Here is a 14,693-nt window from a genome sequence, read left to right as displayed (position 1 = left end):
TTGAAAAAAAATTACCTAGAAAAATACTTGAAAAAGATCCATGTGAAACCAATAACGACAGAGAGAGAGAAACAGACAGACAGCAAATTGGGTATTTACTTTGTAATATGGCATCGAAGAGTTTGCGATGCAGATCTTTATCACATTGTGATTGAACCCCAAATAGGCCAGCGCTCTGAAGTGGAATGGACTATTTCTCCTGGTAAACCTGGAGATTTTTCAAATCTGTAAACCGGTATTGTATTAGAACACACTCTAGAACACTGAAATTTCAAACACAGAAAGCGATCTTCTTAGATGAGAAATTATAATAAAAAATCCTGGAAGCATATCTAATCCATGGCCTCAGTCTCATTCTCAAGGACCACCAAATTCAGTTGTTTCCTGGGAGACAAAAAAATTGCACACAATCCCTAGGTCCCAATAAAGGCAACTTGTTTCTGCCACTGAGACTCAATGATTTAAACAAGATACTATTCCATTTAAACTACCTCCATAAAGTGTGACTCTACCCAAGACATAAAATACACTAATCATGGTTCTCAGAAGTTCAATTGTCATTCCTAAATTCATGTTTTCATACTTGCAATCTGACTGACATACTGCAGCGCATAGCTACAGCTGTTTAAGTTCCTGTCTACCACTGTGATCCCTACCATTTTGCAATCCCCTAACAGCTTGTGGAAGAATGTGACAAATACCCACAGCACAACAGCTCCAGTTCACAATCTGTGTACATTCCATCATCGCCGGCAGGGTAAAACAAGTTACTGGACCACAAACTGCAGCAAACTGAGACACAGGCACACATATTCACTTTCTGTCACAGGAGAGAAAATTCTTGGCAGGAAGGACAGGTAAACAACAACTGGGGTACTAGCATCTTAAACCACTCATGTTGTTTGAGAGTTATGAATGACCAGAAGTCCAGTTGATTTAATATTACAAACCATGACAGGGAAGAACACAATGATCACTTAGCTTAAGCTACTTGGCTTACGGAAATGGAAGTTTTGGAAGTTAATGTTAGTTATACTGCTCTGTAACCTATTTGCTTTGATTGTGTTCTTCCGGAAGCATTAAGGATCGCCTTATTTATCTTTCAATATACAAGAGAAGTTCAATAATGAAATTTAAGAGATTCTTTTACTGCTGTGCAAAGTCTGAGTCCACAGGGTAATGAGCACAGGGCTTCACACAAGCAGTTTAAGATAGCAAAATGAGGAAACCCCCTAGTAAAAAAATAATTTGAAGTGCATCATTTTAATTTGTTCTTTAAAAAACTATTTTATCATGAAATGTTATGATTTGTATGATTACAGCAACCAGGAAAGTTAAATTCAAGTAACTCTAAATGCATGGTAACTTTACATGTGGTAATTCATTCTCCTATCACAGTACAGTTACACACATGGAGCTGTATATATTGTATGTGTAAGTGGTTAATAGAGAAACCAGTACTGAACACACCTTTGGAAGTGATTATTTATGGGAGCAGTTTAGCGAAATGCATATTCTGCTTGCTTAATCCAATATTAACAGACAAATAGAAAACAAATAGTTTAGTAAAAGCACCAGGTGGAAAGTTTGAGAGACTTCATAGATGAGAAATAAATGGGCAGAAGTCCTGAAGGGCAGAGAGGAGCCTCCATTGCTGGGGAAGGGGAAAGAAGACAGATTCAGGGAAAGTACAGCACCACAAGTTTTCAAGTTTTATGCAGAATGACTAAGCTAAACTTTTCAAATTAAAAAGCAAATGAGAAGTTTGTATAATACAAGTTTGACAAAATTCACATTACCATAATACACAAATTGCCTCGAGCTTCAGACCAAAATATGAAGTAACTGTCTTATTTCAGTACATAATATTAACTCTCCTCTTTTGCATTATCACAATAAAGTTAATGTGAATTTATGTTTTAATTTCATGTGGAGTGCAAGACCTGCCACATCCTCATAAGATTCTTCAGCACCTTCAAATTCACTTTCCCCCTGAAACCCTGAATTCCAAGTATACTTAGAAACCTAGTACTAGGTAAGCCAAAGTCTACAGTACTTTCATACAATTCAGGAGATTTACATTGCAAGATTTAGGTCCGTATCTAATCAGAAGGCAGCAGAGACTGGTGGCAAGTGATACAAATAGGATCAAAGCTTTTAAGTGTAAAATGAAAAACGTTGTTTTTTTCCAGAGATTTTTCAAAACTTGTTGCAAAAAGAATGCTCTTAAACTCATGTTTAAGCAACTATATACATAGTAAAATAAGAACTTTTCATATACTCATCTGAAATGAAAAAATAATAGTCCTTTTATAAGACTTCCTGGGAAGGAACTGGAAACAGCCCGTGAAAAAAATCTAGCTGTATTTACTGAAAATAAGCTATACTCTACATGGCAGTTTGTTGAATGCGATTGTGTAAGAAACAGGCTTCATTATTACTGTTCAATGTACTCATTAAATACACAGGAATATTTGAGGAGTCTCCAGAGGAAAAATTAGGGACCAGAGAAAAAAAGAGGCCACTTCTCCTCCTCTCATACTATACATGCAAAGTTCTTTGGTTACAGATTACGTCTTCGGGAGGGACACAGGACAGACAGACAAGGGGGTGGGGAAGAATCTATCGCAAGTAACATCATAAAGTTTTTCTTCAAAAGGACCCAAGCAGGTAAACAAACCCACTCCTTTCTCAATAAAACTTCAGTAAAATGATTTAAAAAAAAAAAGAAAATCTACAAGCAGAGTCTCAGTTTATCCCCTCTTTATTTACACAGAATTACTCTGTGGTATACATTACAAAGTGAATTAAAGAATCCTTCCATTTCTTATTCCATATGCGAAGTGACTTAGCTGTCCAATATTAAAAGTTGTTTTATACTTTAGTTTAAATTTCCTCTGTATGAGACAAATAATTGAAAAACTACAAGATTTGTATTTGACCTTGTTTACAATAAAACTTTATTATTCTTATGAAAAGTATCACAAATCTCGCAATAGGATGGCTGTATTAAACTTGTAGAAAATCATGCTTACCTTTTCTGTTGATATGAACTGAGGCCTATAGTTGTCTCAGTCTGTAAAAGAAAAAAAATATTTTAAGTTTAAGACACTGACAGCATTATACTTCCTGTGGGGAAAAAACCCCAGCAACTGTAACAAGTTAGTAGATCAGATCTTGAAAGACAAAAGGAGAAATTCTGATCTGGAGCAGAAAATGCAAATTGGTTTTTTCCAATTAATTACTTAAAGAAATTAAGCTGCTACCGAAAGACTGTTTGGCCCTGGACAAGAACTGCAGTCAGTTCCAGTGGCAGAACTCCTACAAACTATAAGACAAGCAGCAACTTAACAACTTAAAAATTGAGAGGAGGAAAAAAGTCCAGGAAATTGTAACATTGTAGGGAGCAAATGAAAAACCTAGCATAGATGTAAGAAACAAATTACAAAGAAAAACATATAAAACAAATAACAGTCAAGCAATTATCTCACTGGTGTAATTTAACGAACTAGAAAACAAAGAATGCTATAATCTCCATCTGATTAGGAAACTTCATCTCCTTCCCTGCTAATGATCTTCCAGCCTCTATTATTCATACCTTTACTACCGCTCTGCTGGACATTACGGTTAATTACCTGAAAACAAGGAAGTTAGGTTGTCTAGGAAATTCCAACTAGTTTACCCTTGTCTAAGAAATCCCAACTGGTTTAGAACGCTGTGAACGGAATGTCCTCCTGATACAGCTAAAGTTAAAACGTAGCTGACTCTGAAAACTTCTGTCTTCCCATAAGATTTGGGGATCAAATTGAGGATTTCAGTCCTTCTCTTAAAGGCAATTCATGGCCAAGATGAATATTTATCATCTGGGAGCCAGAAGAAAGCTTACAGGTCTGATAAAGTCTAGGGTGCACCTTGGCTCACCTGACATAGTTCACCTCTAGTATAAGGATGTCATTTGTTTGCAAGGGGAAAGCGAATTTTTCATATCTCATTTCAGAACTAAAATCAAGTCCCTTGGCTGGGCACTTCACCAATTTCTATTTCAACTACAAATTACACTTTCTTTCCTTGTTTTTCCTAAGATGAAAGTATTTTTTATTAAAATAATTTTTAAAAAGTTATCTTTACTTAAAAAATCCTCTACTAAAAGAACCTGTATTTTATTTTGCTTTTTGGAGACACTTCTTTGGAATTTTATAATTACTACTATTAAATCATTTAGTCCACAAACACTAATGTTTGATTCATGCCAAGGATCAATTCTGGACTGTAAATCTAAGTAGTGTTTCAGATTTAAAATGAAATGATTTGGTTTATTGACCCTGCAATTTGTATCAAACTAAAGAAAGGTGGAAGTGTATTATTTACCATTGTAAAACAAAGCTAATCTGTTTGTAACTTGAGGATTTATTTGCAATTTTAAATGTGTAGGCAGAGCATCAATTAGCTTTTTTGTTTTAAAACCTCTGAAATAGAGGGGCAGACGGCCTTGCTAAAGGAACACTGCAGGAGGAAGGTGTTCACATGAACTTACGCTTTGCAGTACAGCATGATCAGTGTGTTTTTTCCTCACTGAACAGAATGCTAAGGGACAAAGTAAGTTGTTTTGTATTGCCAATTTTATTGTAATTTAAAAACCAGCAAGTTTTCATTTAAACTCAGCAAGCTTTCATTTAAACTTACGTATTACATTTGTACCGCAATTAGGAAAACAGGGCATTTCTTATTTTTCATTAAAATACATTGGCTTGCAAATCTTCCCATTAAGTTTTCCTTGCTAATGTATACTACTCACATACTGAAAAGCTTTTAGTTCAGCTTCTTAATTTCTGATGTCACCCTCCATTTTCTATAGTAAGATATGAGTACTTACAACCTGCAGTGAATTATTTCAGAATAGTAAAAGTAATTCAATTAAAATGAAGAAAGCAGAAATTTAAAATCAGTTTTAGTTAATTGATGAATGCTTAAGATACGAAATGTTTTGTATCTAAAAATTCCCAGGAAGTACTGCCTAACAAGTTAATTGACTAGCTCCGAAATCTAAAGAATTTAATCAGAAAAACCAGATCTCTGCCTTCCATACCTTAATTTTTCCTCAGACTGGAAAGGTGAGAGCAAAACTTCCCATTTTAAACTGCTACCCATTAATTTCTCAACTTAAAAAATAGATAGGAAATGGAATCAAAGTGAATCAACCAAAAATATTTTCTCTCCATCCAGAAAGGACTTGTGCTGTCAAAAGCTGGTTTAACACTTCATACAAGCACTTGTTCAAAACATTAAGCCAGTGATTTCCTCTAGTTCACAACAGCATGATTTTATAAGCTCTGCAGAAAATACATATTGCTTGAGTATCTTAAAAATAGTTTTAATAAGCTTCAAACAGCTACTTATAATTACATAAGCTTATTCTTATTATCTACGTTTCTATCATAAATCTGAAAACCATGAATCACTATCTGCCTTTCCAATTTTCTTTTCCATTTTTTATTTTAAACTATGCTACTATTGCCTACAGCTTGCAGATATACCCATTCTCTCTAAAAGCATATCAGACTACACCTGGATTTGAAGGCTCTGCAAGAGATGCTGCACAGCCTACTCAGTAGAAACAGACTAGTGCTTGCTTACAAGGACTAAAAAGCCTGAGTTATTTGACTGCAGCTGAGAGGCACACTGATCTTCACCACAGCCAGCTACCATTAATCTAGGCTAACAGACAAATTGATCAGTAAGTCTCAGTATTTATGAGCTTTCTGTACATCTCTGACACGTGTGGCAAGTGGTATGCTCCAAGTGTCGATGATGAGGAAGTTTTGGATCTGAAGATCTATGCAACACAATCATTAATGCAGATGTACCCAAAAAATGACCCAAATCCATTTTAAGTGCTTTCTCTACTAACTGAAATCATCTGCTGTTCCTCCCTACCACACATATATCCCTCTCTTTTTTTACTACAGCACAGTCATTTAAAGCCATTCTTCTCCTGGTTTCACCAGTTCCATTCTTCCACGCTGTGCATTCACACCACTGACTTTCCTGCCTACTGGATGGAGACAACCAAAAATTGCTGAGACAGTGTTCCTGTGAAATATTGTTATACAACTGTACTGGTTTTGGCTGGGATAGAGTTAATTTTCTTCATAGCAGTTAGTACGGGGATGTGTTTTGGATTTGTGCTGGAAACAGTGTTGATAACACAGGGATGTTTTCGTTACTGCTGAGCAGTGCTTGCACAGTGTCAAGGCCTTTTCTGCCTCTCACCCCACCCCACCAGCGAGTAGGCTGGGGGTGCACAAGAAGCTGGGAGGGGACACAGCCGGGACAGCTGACCCCAACTGACCAAAGGGATATCCCACACCATATGACATTGTGCTCAGCATATAAAGCTGGGGGAAGAAGAAGGAAGGGGGGGACGTTCAGAGTGATGGCGTTTGTCTTCCCAAGTCACCGTTACACGTGATGGAGCCCTGCTGTCCTGGAGATGGCTGAACACCTGCCTGCCGATGGGAAGCAGTGAATGAATTCCTTGGTTTGCTTTGCTTATGCATGCGGCTTTTCCTTTACTTATTAAACTGTCTTTATCTCAACCCACGGGTTTTCTCACTTTTACCCTTCCAATTCTCCCCCCCATCCCACTGGGGGGAGTGAGCGAGCAGCTGGGCAGGGCTGGGGTTAAACCACGACAACAACCAAACTTACTCTATGAAGTTAACAGATGTATAAACACCCTGTATTCCTTACTAATGTCCTTGAAAGTGCATTATTCACTACAATTAAATACAACCTTCCTTTCAGTAATTGATTTTTCTTTAGAAACATAACTAGAGCACATAATTAAATTACCAGCAGTTACCTGGCAGTCAGATGATGGAGCTAACAGGTTCAGATCCTATGACAGGGCAACCAAAATTGTCATTACCAACACTGTCCCATCCTTGACAACTAGCTTTGGCTCCAAGAAGAGAGCACGTTCTATTAAATTTTAAATTATTTGATAGAGAAAGTTGTTTGTTATCTACTCTCTTAAGCATCGTAACTGGCAGTCAATACCCCTAATATTAGTCTTAGTCTAAGACCCCACCCAGACCAACTTTTAGACAGAGGGCAGTGGAGATCAAATTTAACTCCAGAAAAATACAGAAACAAATGGAAATACATGTCACTGACAACAGGTGAACTATTACATAACCATGGCTGTAGTCAACTGTTGGGAGTTAAATTCGCTGGCTGATCATATACCCAAGTTTTCCCTCCTATGTTCTGAAATTACAGATTTGCTATGAAAATATTAGTCTAATATCTGTACGTAAAGCTTAAAATCACAAGTCATTTTGGTACGACATCATATGTCTGAAATATATTTAAGAGCAAAAATCCATCAAAGATTCATGCTTATAAGGAAAAGCCTGATTTTTGCTTTCAGATGTCTGTTAAATACAAGCAAGATGACAAATTCATTTCAATAATACTTTTTGTGTTTTGAGTAGGGGTTTGTTTGCTTTTTGGTTTGTTTGGGGGTTTTGTGCGTATTTTGTTGTGTGCGTTTTTGTTTTGGTTTTTTTAGGGTTTTTGTTTGTTTGTTTTTTAAATCAGGGTCAATCAAGAGCAAAGAAATAGCATACCAACTTCAGCAGCTCATCAACCATAGCATCATGGAACCAAACCAAAAATAAATTTCATGTGGCAGTTTCTATAATTACCACTCATTTTTATTACACGTCAATCTTTAGAGTTGTGCAGTAAACAAAAACATACAAATGTGTTCAGTTACATGTTCTAAAGTTTTGGGTTTTTTTTTTTAATTTGATCGTCAAGTAAAGTTGTGGACCTACTGTACTGCAGTCTGGCATTCCTGTGTGACTGCACAAAACTGTCAAACATAAATGCCAAGAACTAAAATCATGTACCAGATCACTCCACTATCTAAAGTGTAGGTTTTGTTGAATACTGCCGGGTTATCACGTGAAGAGAAATAAAATTATGCTCTTTAATAAATACAGTTTATTTTTTTCTCCTGTAAAGGATACATCTGTAATAGAGGCTGCACGTGCACACTATTAATATTTCAAGAGACACAATAAGCTAAGTTACAGAGAAAAAAAATTCAGTTGGGTTAATTTCCTGATCCAACTGACTAACAGCCTAACAACAAAAACTAAGGTTAGCACAAAAGAAACAGTAGAAGTATACAACTGAGTAGGAAAAAGAAGCAGGAGAGGGAAAAATCACCCCTTCCACCAGTACTGGGGGTTTATAATCCTTCTACCCAAAAGGCTGCTTTCAAGTCTTGGAGACAGATGATTGGTTTTTTTTAAATTTAAAGATAGCACATGCATTTAGGCTGTTGCTACTAACAGTTGCATGCCTTAATTTATCTCTTACCTAACTCTAGAAGGATTAAACTATAAATCAAAGGGATTTCAGAATAAAGATCTTCAGACAACTTGTACACAGTGAGTTAAAAGATCTGAAGGCAGTCAGCCAGCACCGGTTTTAAGACTTACAACAATTTCTCTCCAGAGGCTCATATCCTCAAGAAAGATTTCACAGAGAATCTGTACCTGACAGCACACCTTACAGACGTCAGTACAGTTGTGGAACAGTACCAGACACCAATCTTGTGCACATGGAGAATCAAACCACAGACCTTACATTCTAAATGCTGTCTCTAAAGACATACCCATGGTTGTTAACTTTAGCCAGAAAACAAAAAATCCCACCAAAAAAAACCCCAACCAACAAAAAAAAAAGTTTAATTTTAATGTCTCACCAGTTTGTTATAATAGCTGTTCTTCACTTCTTGGTAAGAGGTCATATTACCTAGCACTACATTCAGTCATCTAAACATAGGCATCTGCTGCTACTTGAGATTAATGTCCTAGGGCAACCTGCCTGGTCTCAGACTGACATCCAGAAGGGCACGCAGTTTCTCCTATGCCCTGTGCCATATCTGCCAGGTCCATGTAGAGGGCTGGGACAACCCAGAGCATCTCAAATAGCACTGGTTACCTATGTTTCAGCAACTGAATTAAAGCCCTAAAGTCCTAAGGTTTCTGGACACCAAATACATTTCTTTAATGTTACCAAATTTCTCATCAACCAAAGCTTTCTGTATTCCTACACAAGAGTATCCACACTAATTTAAAAGACTCTTTCAGTTTTAATTTTGTATGAATATTTTACATATTTTATAGTAAGGCTGGTTCCTTCTTGTAGAAAAGCTATGTGCTGCTTGCAACTAAATGTTGAGAGACAGCTACAAAACCAATACATAGATGGCAGCTTAAATTTTCACTGCTGCATTCACAAGCTCTATGCTAATAAGTAGGATAATTAAAAGAAACATAATTAATGATGAATATCTTGCTTAAGGTAACAAAAAAAAAAATGAATGGTGTAATCTGGAAGGTAGCTGAAAGTGGACTGAACTGAGTTATTCTTGCCACACTCTTTCATGACCCAAACTCACATAAGGAAACAAAAACATCAGTTGACTTTAGCTGATGCAACACATCCTATTGACATTGGTTTTGCAACAGTCACTTACTCCTGGGCATCAATTAATTATTTTTAAACTAAAGCCTGGGGACGGTAATTCTTCCTGTACAAGACGAAGAAACTGCAATTTTTTTCTGAGCAGCAGCAGGACTTCAGCTGCTCACAAGCAATGGCAATGAACTGAGATGGCTTTTATTCTTTTATAAAATCACACACATTGGAAGGAAGCTCCAGAGGCCATCTAGTCAATCCTTGCTCAGGGGAGGTCTAGTTAGCACAGGTCGCTCGCAGCTTTGGGCCATCAAGTCCTGAGTATCTCCAAAGACACAAATTCTACAACTTCTGTGAGTAATCCAGTCCAGTGTTTGATCACCCTCAAGTTTAAAAGCTTTTTTTCTTACATGGGTTTGGAACGTCCCGTGCTGAAATTTGTGTCCAAAGCCTCTCATCCTTCCACTGTGCACGATGAAAAATCTGGCTCATCAACTCTACACTGCCCACAGCAATTAGTTTTCCCCTTGGTCTTCTCTTCTAAAGGCTGAAGAAACACATCCTAATGTGAGAAGCATTTCAGCCCCTGATCATCCTGGTATCCCTCCGCTGTGCTTGCTCCAGTATGTCAGTGCCTTCCTTGTACTGGGTAGCCCAGACAGGACACAGTACTCCAGCTGCAGCCCCACAAGTGCTTGAGTGGGCGGGGGGGGAAATCACACCCCTTATCTTCTGGCTCCACATTTGTTCATACAGTTCAGTCGGCTGGCAGCCGCCTTTGCTACAAGGGCACATGGCTATCTTATGTTCAACTTGTTGTCTACCAGCACCCCCCAGGTCTTTTCTATAGTGCTGCTGTCTAGCCAGTCACTGCCCAGCCTTGTCCTGTTACACAGGGTCACTCTCTCCTAGGTGCAGGACTTGCATTTGCCTCATCTGAATGTCATGAGGTTCCTGTCAGCCTGCCAAAGTCCCTCCGAATAGCAGCCTTGCCTTCCAGTGTATCAACTGCTTTGCCCAATTTGGTAGCATCCATAAACTTACTGAGAATACTCTCTATACCATCATCCAGGCTGCTAACGAAGACACTAAGCAGTATTGTCCTCAGTATCAAGCTCCATCATGGGTAACTGACTGCCAGCTGAACTTTGTACTGTAGAGTACACCCATTGAGGTCAATGGTCCAGCCACTTTATTGCCTGCTTATGTGGTCTGTATCTTAGCAGTTTGGCTATATGGATATTAATGAAGATCATATCAAAACCCTTTTAAAAGTCAACAGTATGAAAATTTGAGGTAATTAAAAAAATACACTTAAACTTTACACCCTGAAAACACTATTGCTGATACACCAGAAGCAAACGGTTGCCACTTCTGTTAAGATACTTCTTTACCATGCCATATGGAATGAAGTACAGATCATGCAGAAAACACTAAAATTCCTCCAGTAAGAGATCAGCATTGCTGATTCCCACACATGTAACTCAGTCCCGTAGCTTCCTTGTTGCAAAGCCACCACCAAGTCATGTTAAGGTTCTGTCTATTTGACATTTAGGACCATTGTAATTCTCATTACCAGCTTTTGTGACTAGCAGTTTACAGCAGTTTATGAACAAAGACAGCAAATACGTATTAAGTATATATAACCACAGAGGTTTTCTTTTTCCCCTATTTTAGCTATTCTGCAAACCAGTAAGTATCAGTAAAATAATTTCTAGGAGTTGCCTGTAAAAAAGCATTTCATACACTTAAGATTATTGCAGCAAGGGTAAGTGTAGCGATTCACATTAAGAAAACTTGACTGAAGAGTCTTACCATTTTCCTTTTTCATTGTAGGAATATGCTACTTTAAAAATACTACTACATAAGCAGAAGTACTTTCCAAACACTTAGTCAGAATAGAAGATTGCTCACTCTGGAAAATAGCGGCCCAACTACATTGTGCAGGAAAACATTAGATACCCAAGGCAAGAGCTCTCACAATAAATAGAATGACCTGGGAAACAGTCCTTTATGAACTAAAAGCAAATGAAAACTTTGCTCTGAAAAATAAGTTTTACTTTACTGTTCACTTTTCAGAATAAAGTCCTCAAAAAGTGAGTCAGTACGTTGGCTTAACATGAAAGGATAATCTATTAAAAGTAACAGTTGGAGTTTATTTCAGCACTCCTAATATTTGCAGATGACATCATCGTCAGGGACCTGAAGCATCTGTCAGGTCTGGACAAGGATTCAAATAATCAGGACACATGGAGGAGATGGCCTGACACTGACAAGGCAAAGTTTAACTGAAGGAGAGCTCAAATCTAAAACTGGGAATAACTGACTAAGCGGTAGTACACTAAAGAAAAAGAATGTGTCTGGAGAGCATAGTGAAATACAAACTATACGAGCAAACAAAATGCTGTCAAAAAAAGTACAACTCATTTTGGAATTACTAAAACAAGTGCTGTTACACACAAAAATCACCTGAAGGTGACATAACATTAGACAATACTGAGTTACTACTACATCATTGTATTTGCTCTGTAATGATGGATGACCTACAATCAACAAACATTTGTGAAAACTTACAGAAAGCCTTAAAGAGAAACATTCAATGACATTACAGTAGGTTTAAAAGTTTAGTAACTGTGGTTCACAAGATATAAATCTGTTTTTACAATAATGTGTTTGCTTTGGTTTTATTTTTTAATTGCAGTAAGTAGTCACAAGAGGTCACCATATTAAAATCTACAGGGAAAAAAAACAAAGAAATTGTAAGCTAGAGAAAACATGCTGTATCATTCTGATTAAAAGGAACTGGTTTCACTTACGTAGGTATTTTTGGCTTAAGAGCCACAACCATAATATAAAACATATAATCCATTTATTAGAAATTTTGTCTCTCTTGCTTTGTTTTAAATCAAATATTCAGCAGCGTATTAGGATAAGTGGCAGCCAAATGCAATCCAAAGCACTGCGAAGTTTATAGTGCAACATCCAGAATTGCTTGACTTTGTCCCACCATAATATTTAAACTAATTTTCCTGTCTCTGTTGCATCTTGCGATAAAGTTGGAATGATTAACAATCCATTTTACTTTTCCACCTTTATATGAACTATTGAGGTGGTTCACAGCAGCACCATTACTTTCTAGTCCAGAGAAAGACAGTGATTAATAGAGTGCTAAAATTAATAAATAAGATAATTTCAGATTTGTAAGATTAATTTTAATTACTTAAAAAAAAAAAAAAAAGGATCCTGGTAAAAAACAACACCTAAAATGTAGGTAAGTGAATTCGACTACATCATTTTTATCTTAAAATTTGGGCCAACACCTGTCTGTCATTTTTATCAAACCACTCTTGTCGAACAAAATATATTCTAATAGAGTATGTAAAAGAAAAGAAACAAAGCCTAGTGATTTTCTTCTCTTATATTTATACTGATGTGGTATATCCATGCAAGTTGAAGAAATATTCCGAGTCGAAAACTGCAATAATTGAGACTGTAACCACTATATGGAAAACTTCCACCATTCTACTCTATATGTCCAAAAATAAGCCTACATAGATATCTACTATGAGAATGTGTTTAGCACATGACATCTAAACAACTGTTTAATGAGAAACCTGGGGCTTTTTTGTTTACTTGTTTGGTGGGGGTTTTTTGGGGGGAGTGGGGGGGGTGTTGGATTTGTTTGTTTTTAACTGCAACCTTTTCTGTCACCAGTTTAGATCCTTTTGAAGGATCTTATCCTTGTACATTATAATTTTAAAATCTGTAATAAGTTATTCTTGATTTACATTAAGGAACAAGCAGTGGAAGAAGGAAAAAACCCCAAACAACAAACAAAAAACCCAAACAACTTAGGTAGGTGGGGGAAAAAAGAAAAAACACTTTCATAAATCTGAAACAAATATTATTATCACAATCCCAGAACTATACAGCTTTTACATTTGTTGACTCTTCTAGACTAGACAGGAGGTAGAAATTGTAAATCAAGCACTGCCCTGGTAACTAATGAGGTTAAACACAGTCACATGCCATGTGTTCTAATAATTTAAACAATTAATTGCTTTCTTCTTTCTCCTCTCCTCCCTCTCAACTACCAGGATTAACATCATCAAGGAATTTTAACGAAAGATATTCTCAACATAAATACAATCCACAAAATGCATGCATATGAAATTCTAGTCAATAAAACTTCAGAACTATGTAGCTCTGAAGTATCAAGCCACGTTGCTATGTCTTTCCTCCCAACTACTACCACGGTCTCAAAATATTAGCACGTATTCTTTTAAGTTAACTTTTCATCTGTTTTGACTCACACCAAAAGAAAGCTGACAAGAATGGCAACATTATACCTGAAAAATCCATACTTGCAACAGCAATTACCTCACTGCAGTAATTTGAACTTTCTTTAAACCCAGTGGCAACTTGGTCCCAAGGGCTGCCTTTACATTTGGGAATCTTGCAACACTTCCCAGTTCCTCTAGTCGTGCTATCCAATTGCACCCCAACTCTACATCAAGATGAGTCTTAAACACAAAGCATCCCCCAGTTTTTCTGAGGAAAAAAAGCCTGGACAAACAGGCCAGACAGAACCTGTGGTAAACTCCACCAGTTTCCCAACACAAAAGTTCAGGGAACCAGAACCTCAGGACACATCAAAGCATACTGTTGAAAATAACTCTAGAAGGCCCAAAAGTTTTTTGGATTTACTTAAGTTTGATGCTTGCTTATTTTCAAAAATCCACTCACCCATGAGTTTCAAAAAGCAGCTATCAAAAAGATGAAACATTGCTAGTTCAGATGATTTACTCTGACTACATACCTGCAATAGGTCTCCTTCATCAAAACGTAGCATTTCTATTATGCCATCCGACTGGATGAAAGCTGCAAAGAAAAACAAAAAACTGTTACTTAACAGAAAAACATTTTGTTATTAAATTAAAAAAAGCAACTTAAACATCTAAAATCTGCTGTACCTTGTTTAGTAGATAGAACTATGACAAACCAAAATAACAATGCAGAGTCTAACGAAATACCAAACACAAATCTATGATACTAATTTTCCTCTGAGAGCCCCAATTCCAAGATGTTCATATTAGTAAGTACCACACTTCACAAATCAGTCTTTTGGCACAAAATTGTTTAACTCCAAAGTGAACAACTTCTTCTAGGTTCCCTAAAAACACTAGCTGTACCAA

General features: G+C 36.9%; 1 protein-coding gene across 1 annotated transcript in view; it reads right to left on the bottom strand.

Moving 5' to 3' along the window:
* TMEM131 (transmembrane protein 131) overlaps nucleotides 1–14,693 on the bottom strand; it is a 103,643-nt gene that overhangs the window by 69,706 nt on the left and 19,244 nt on the right. The window contains exons 2-3 of the mRNA XM_076359114.1: nucleotides 14,318–14,379; nucleotides 3,036–3,076 (exon numbers count right to left, since the gene is read on the bottom strand). Of these exons, the coding sequence (XP_076215229.1) occupies nucleotides 3,036–3,076; nucleotides 14,318–14,379 (103 nt within the window). The remainder of the gene's footprint in view (nucleotides 1–3,035; nucleotides 3,077–14,317; nucleotides 14,380–14,693) is intronic.

Source organism: Aptenodytes patagonicus, chromosome 1, assembly GCF_965638725.1.
Source record: "Aptenodytes patagonicus chromosome 1, bAptPat1.pri.cur, whole genome shotgun sequence".
Classification (NCBI taxonomy): Eukaryota; Metazoa; Chordata; class Aves; order Sphenisciformes; family Spheniscidae; genus Aptenodytes; species Aptenodytes patagonicus.
This window is presented reverse-complemented; position numbering and strand designations above follow the sequence as displayed.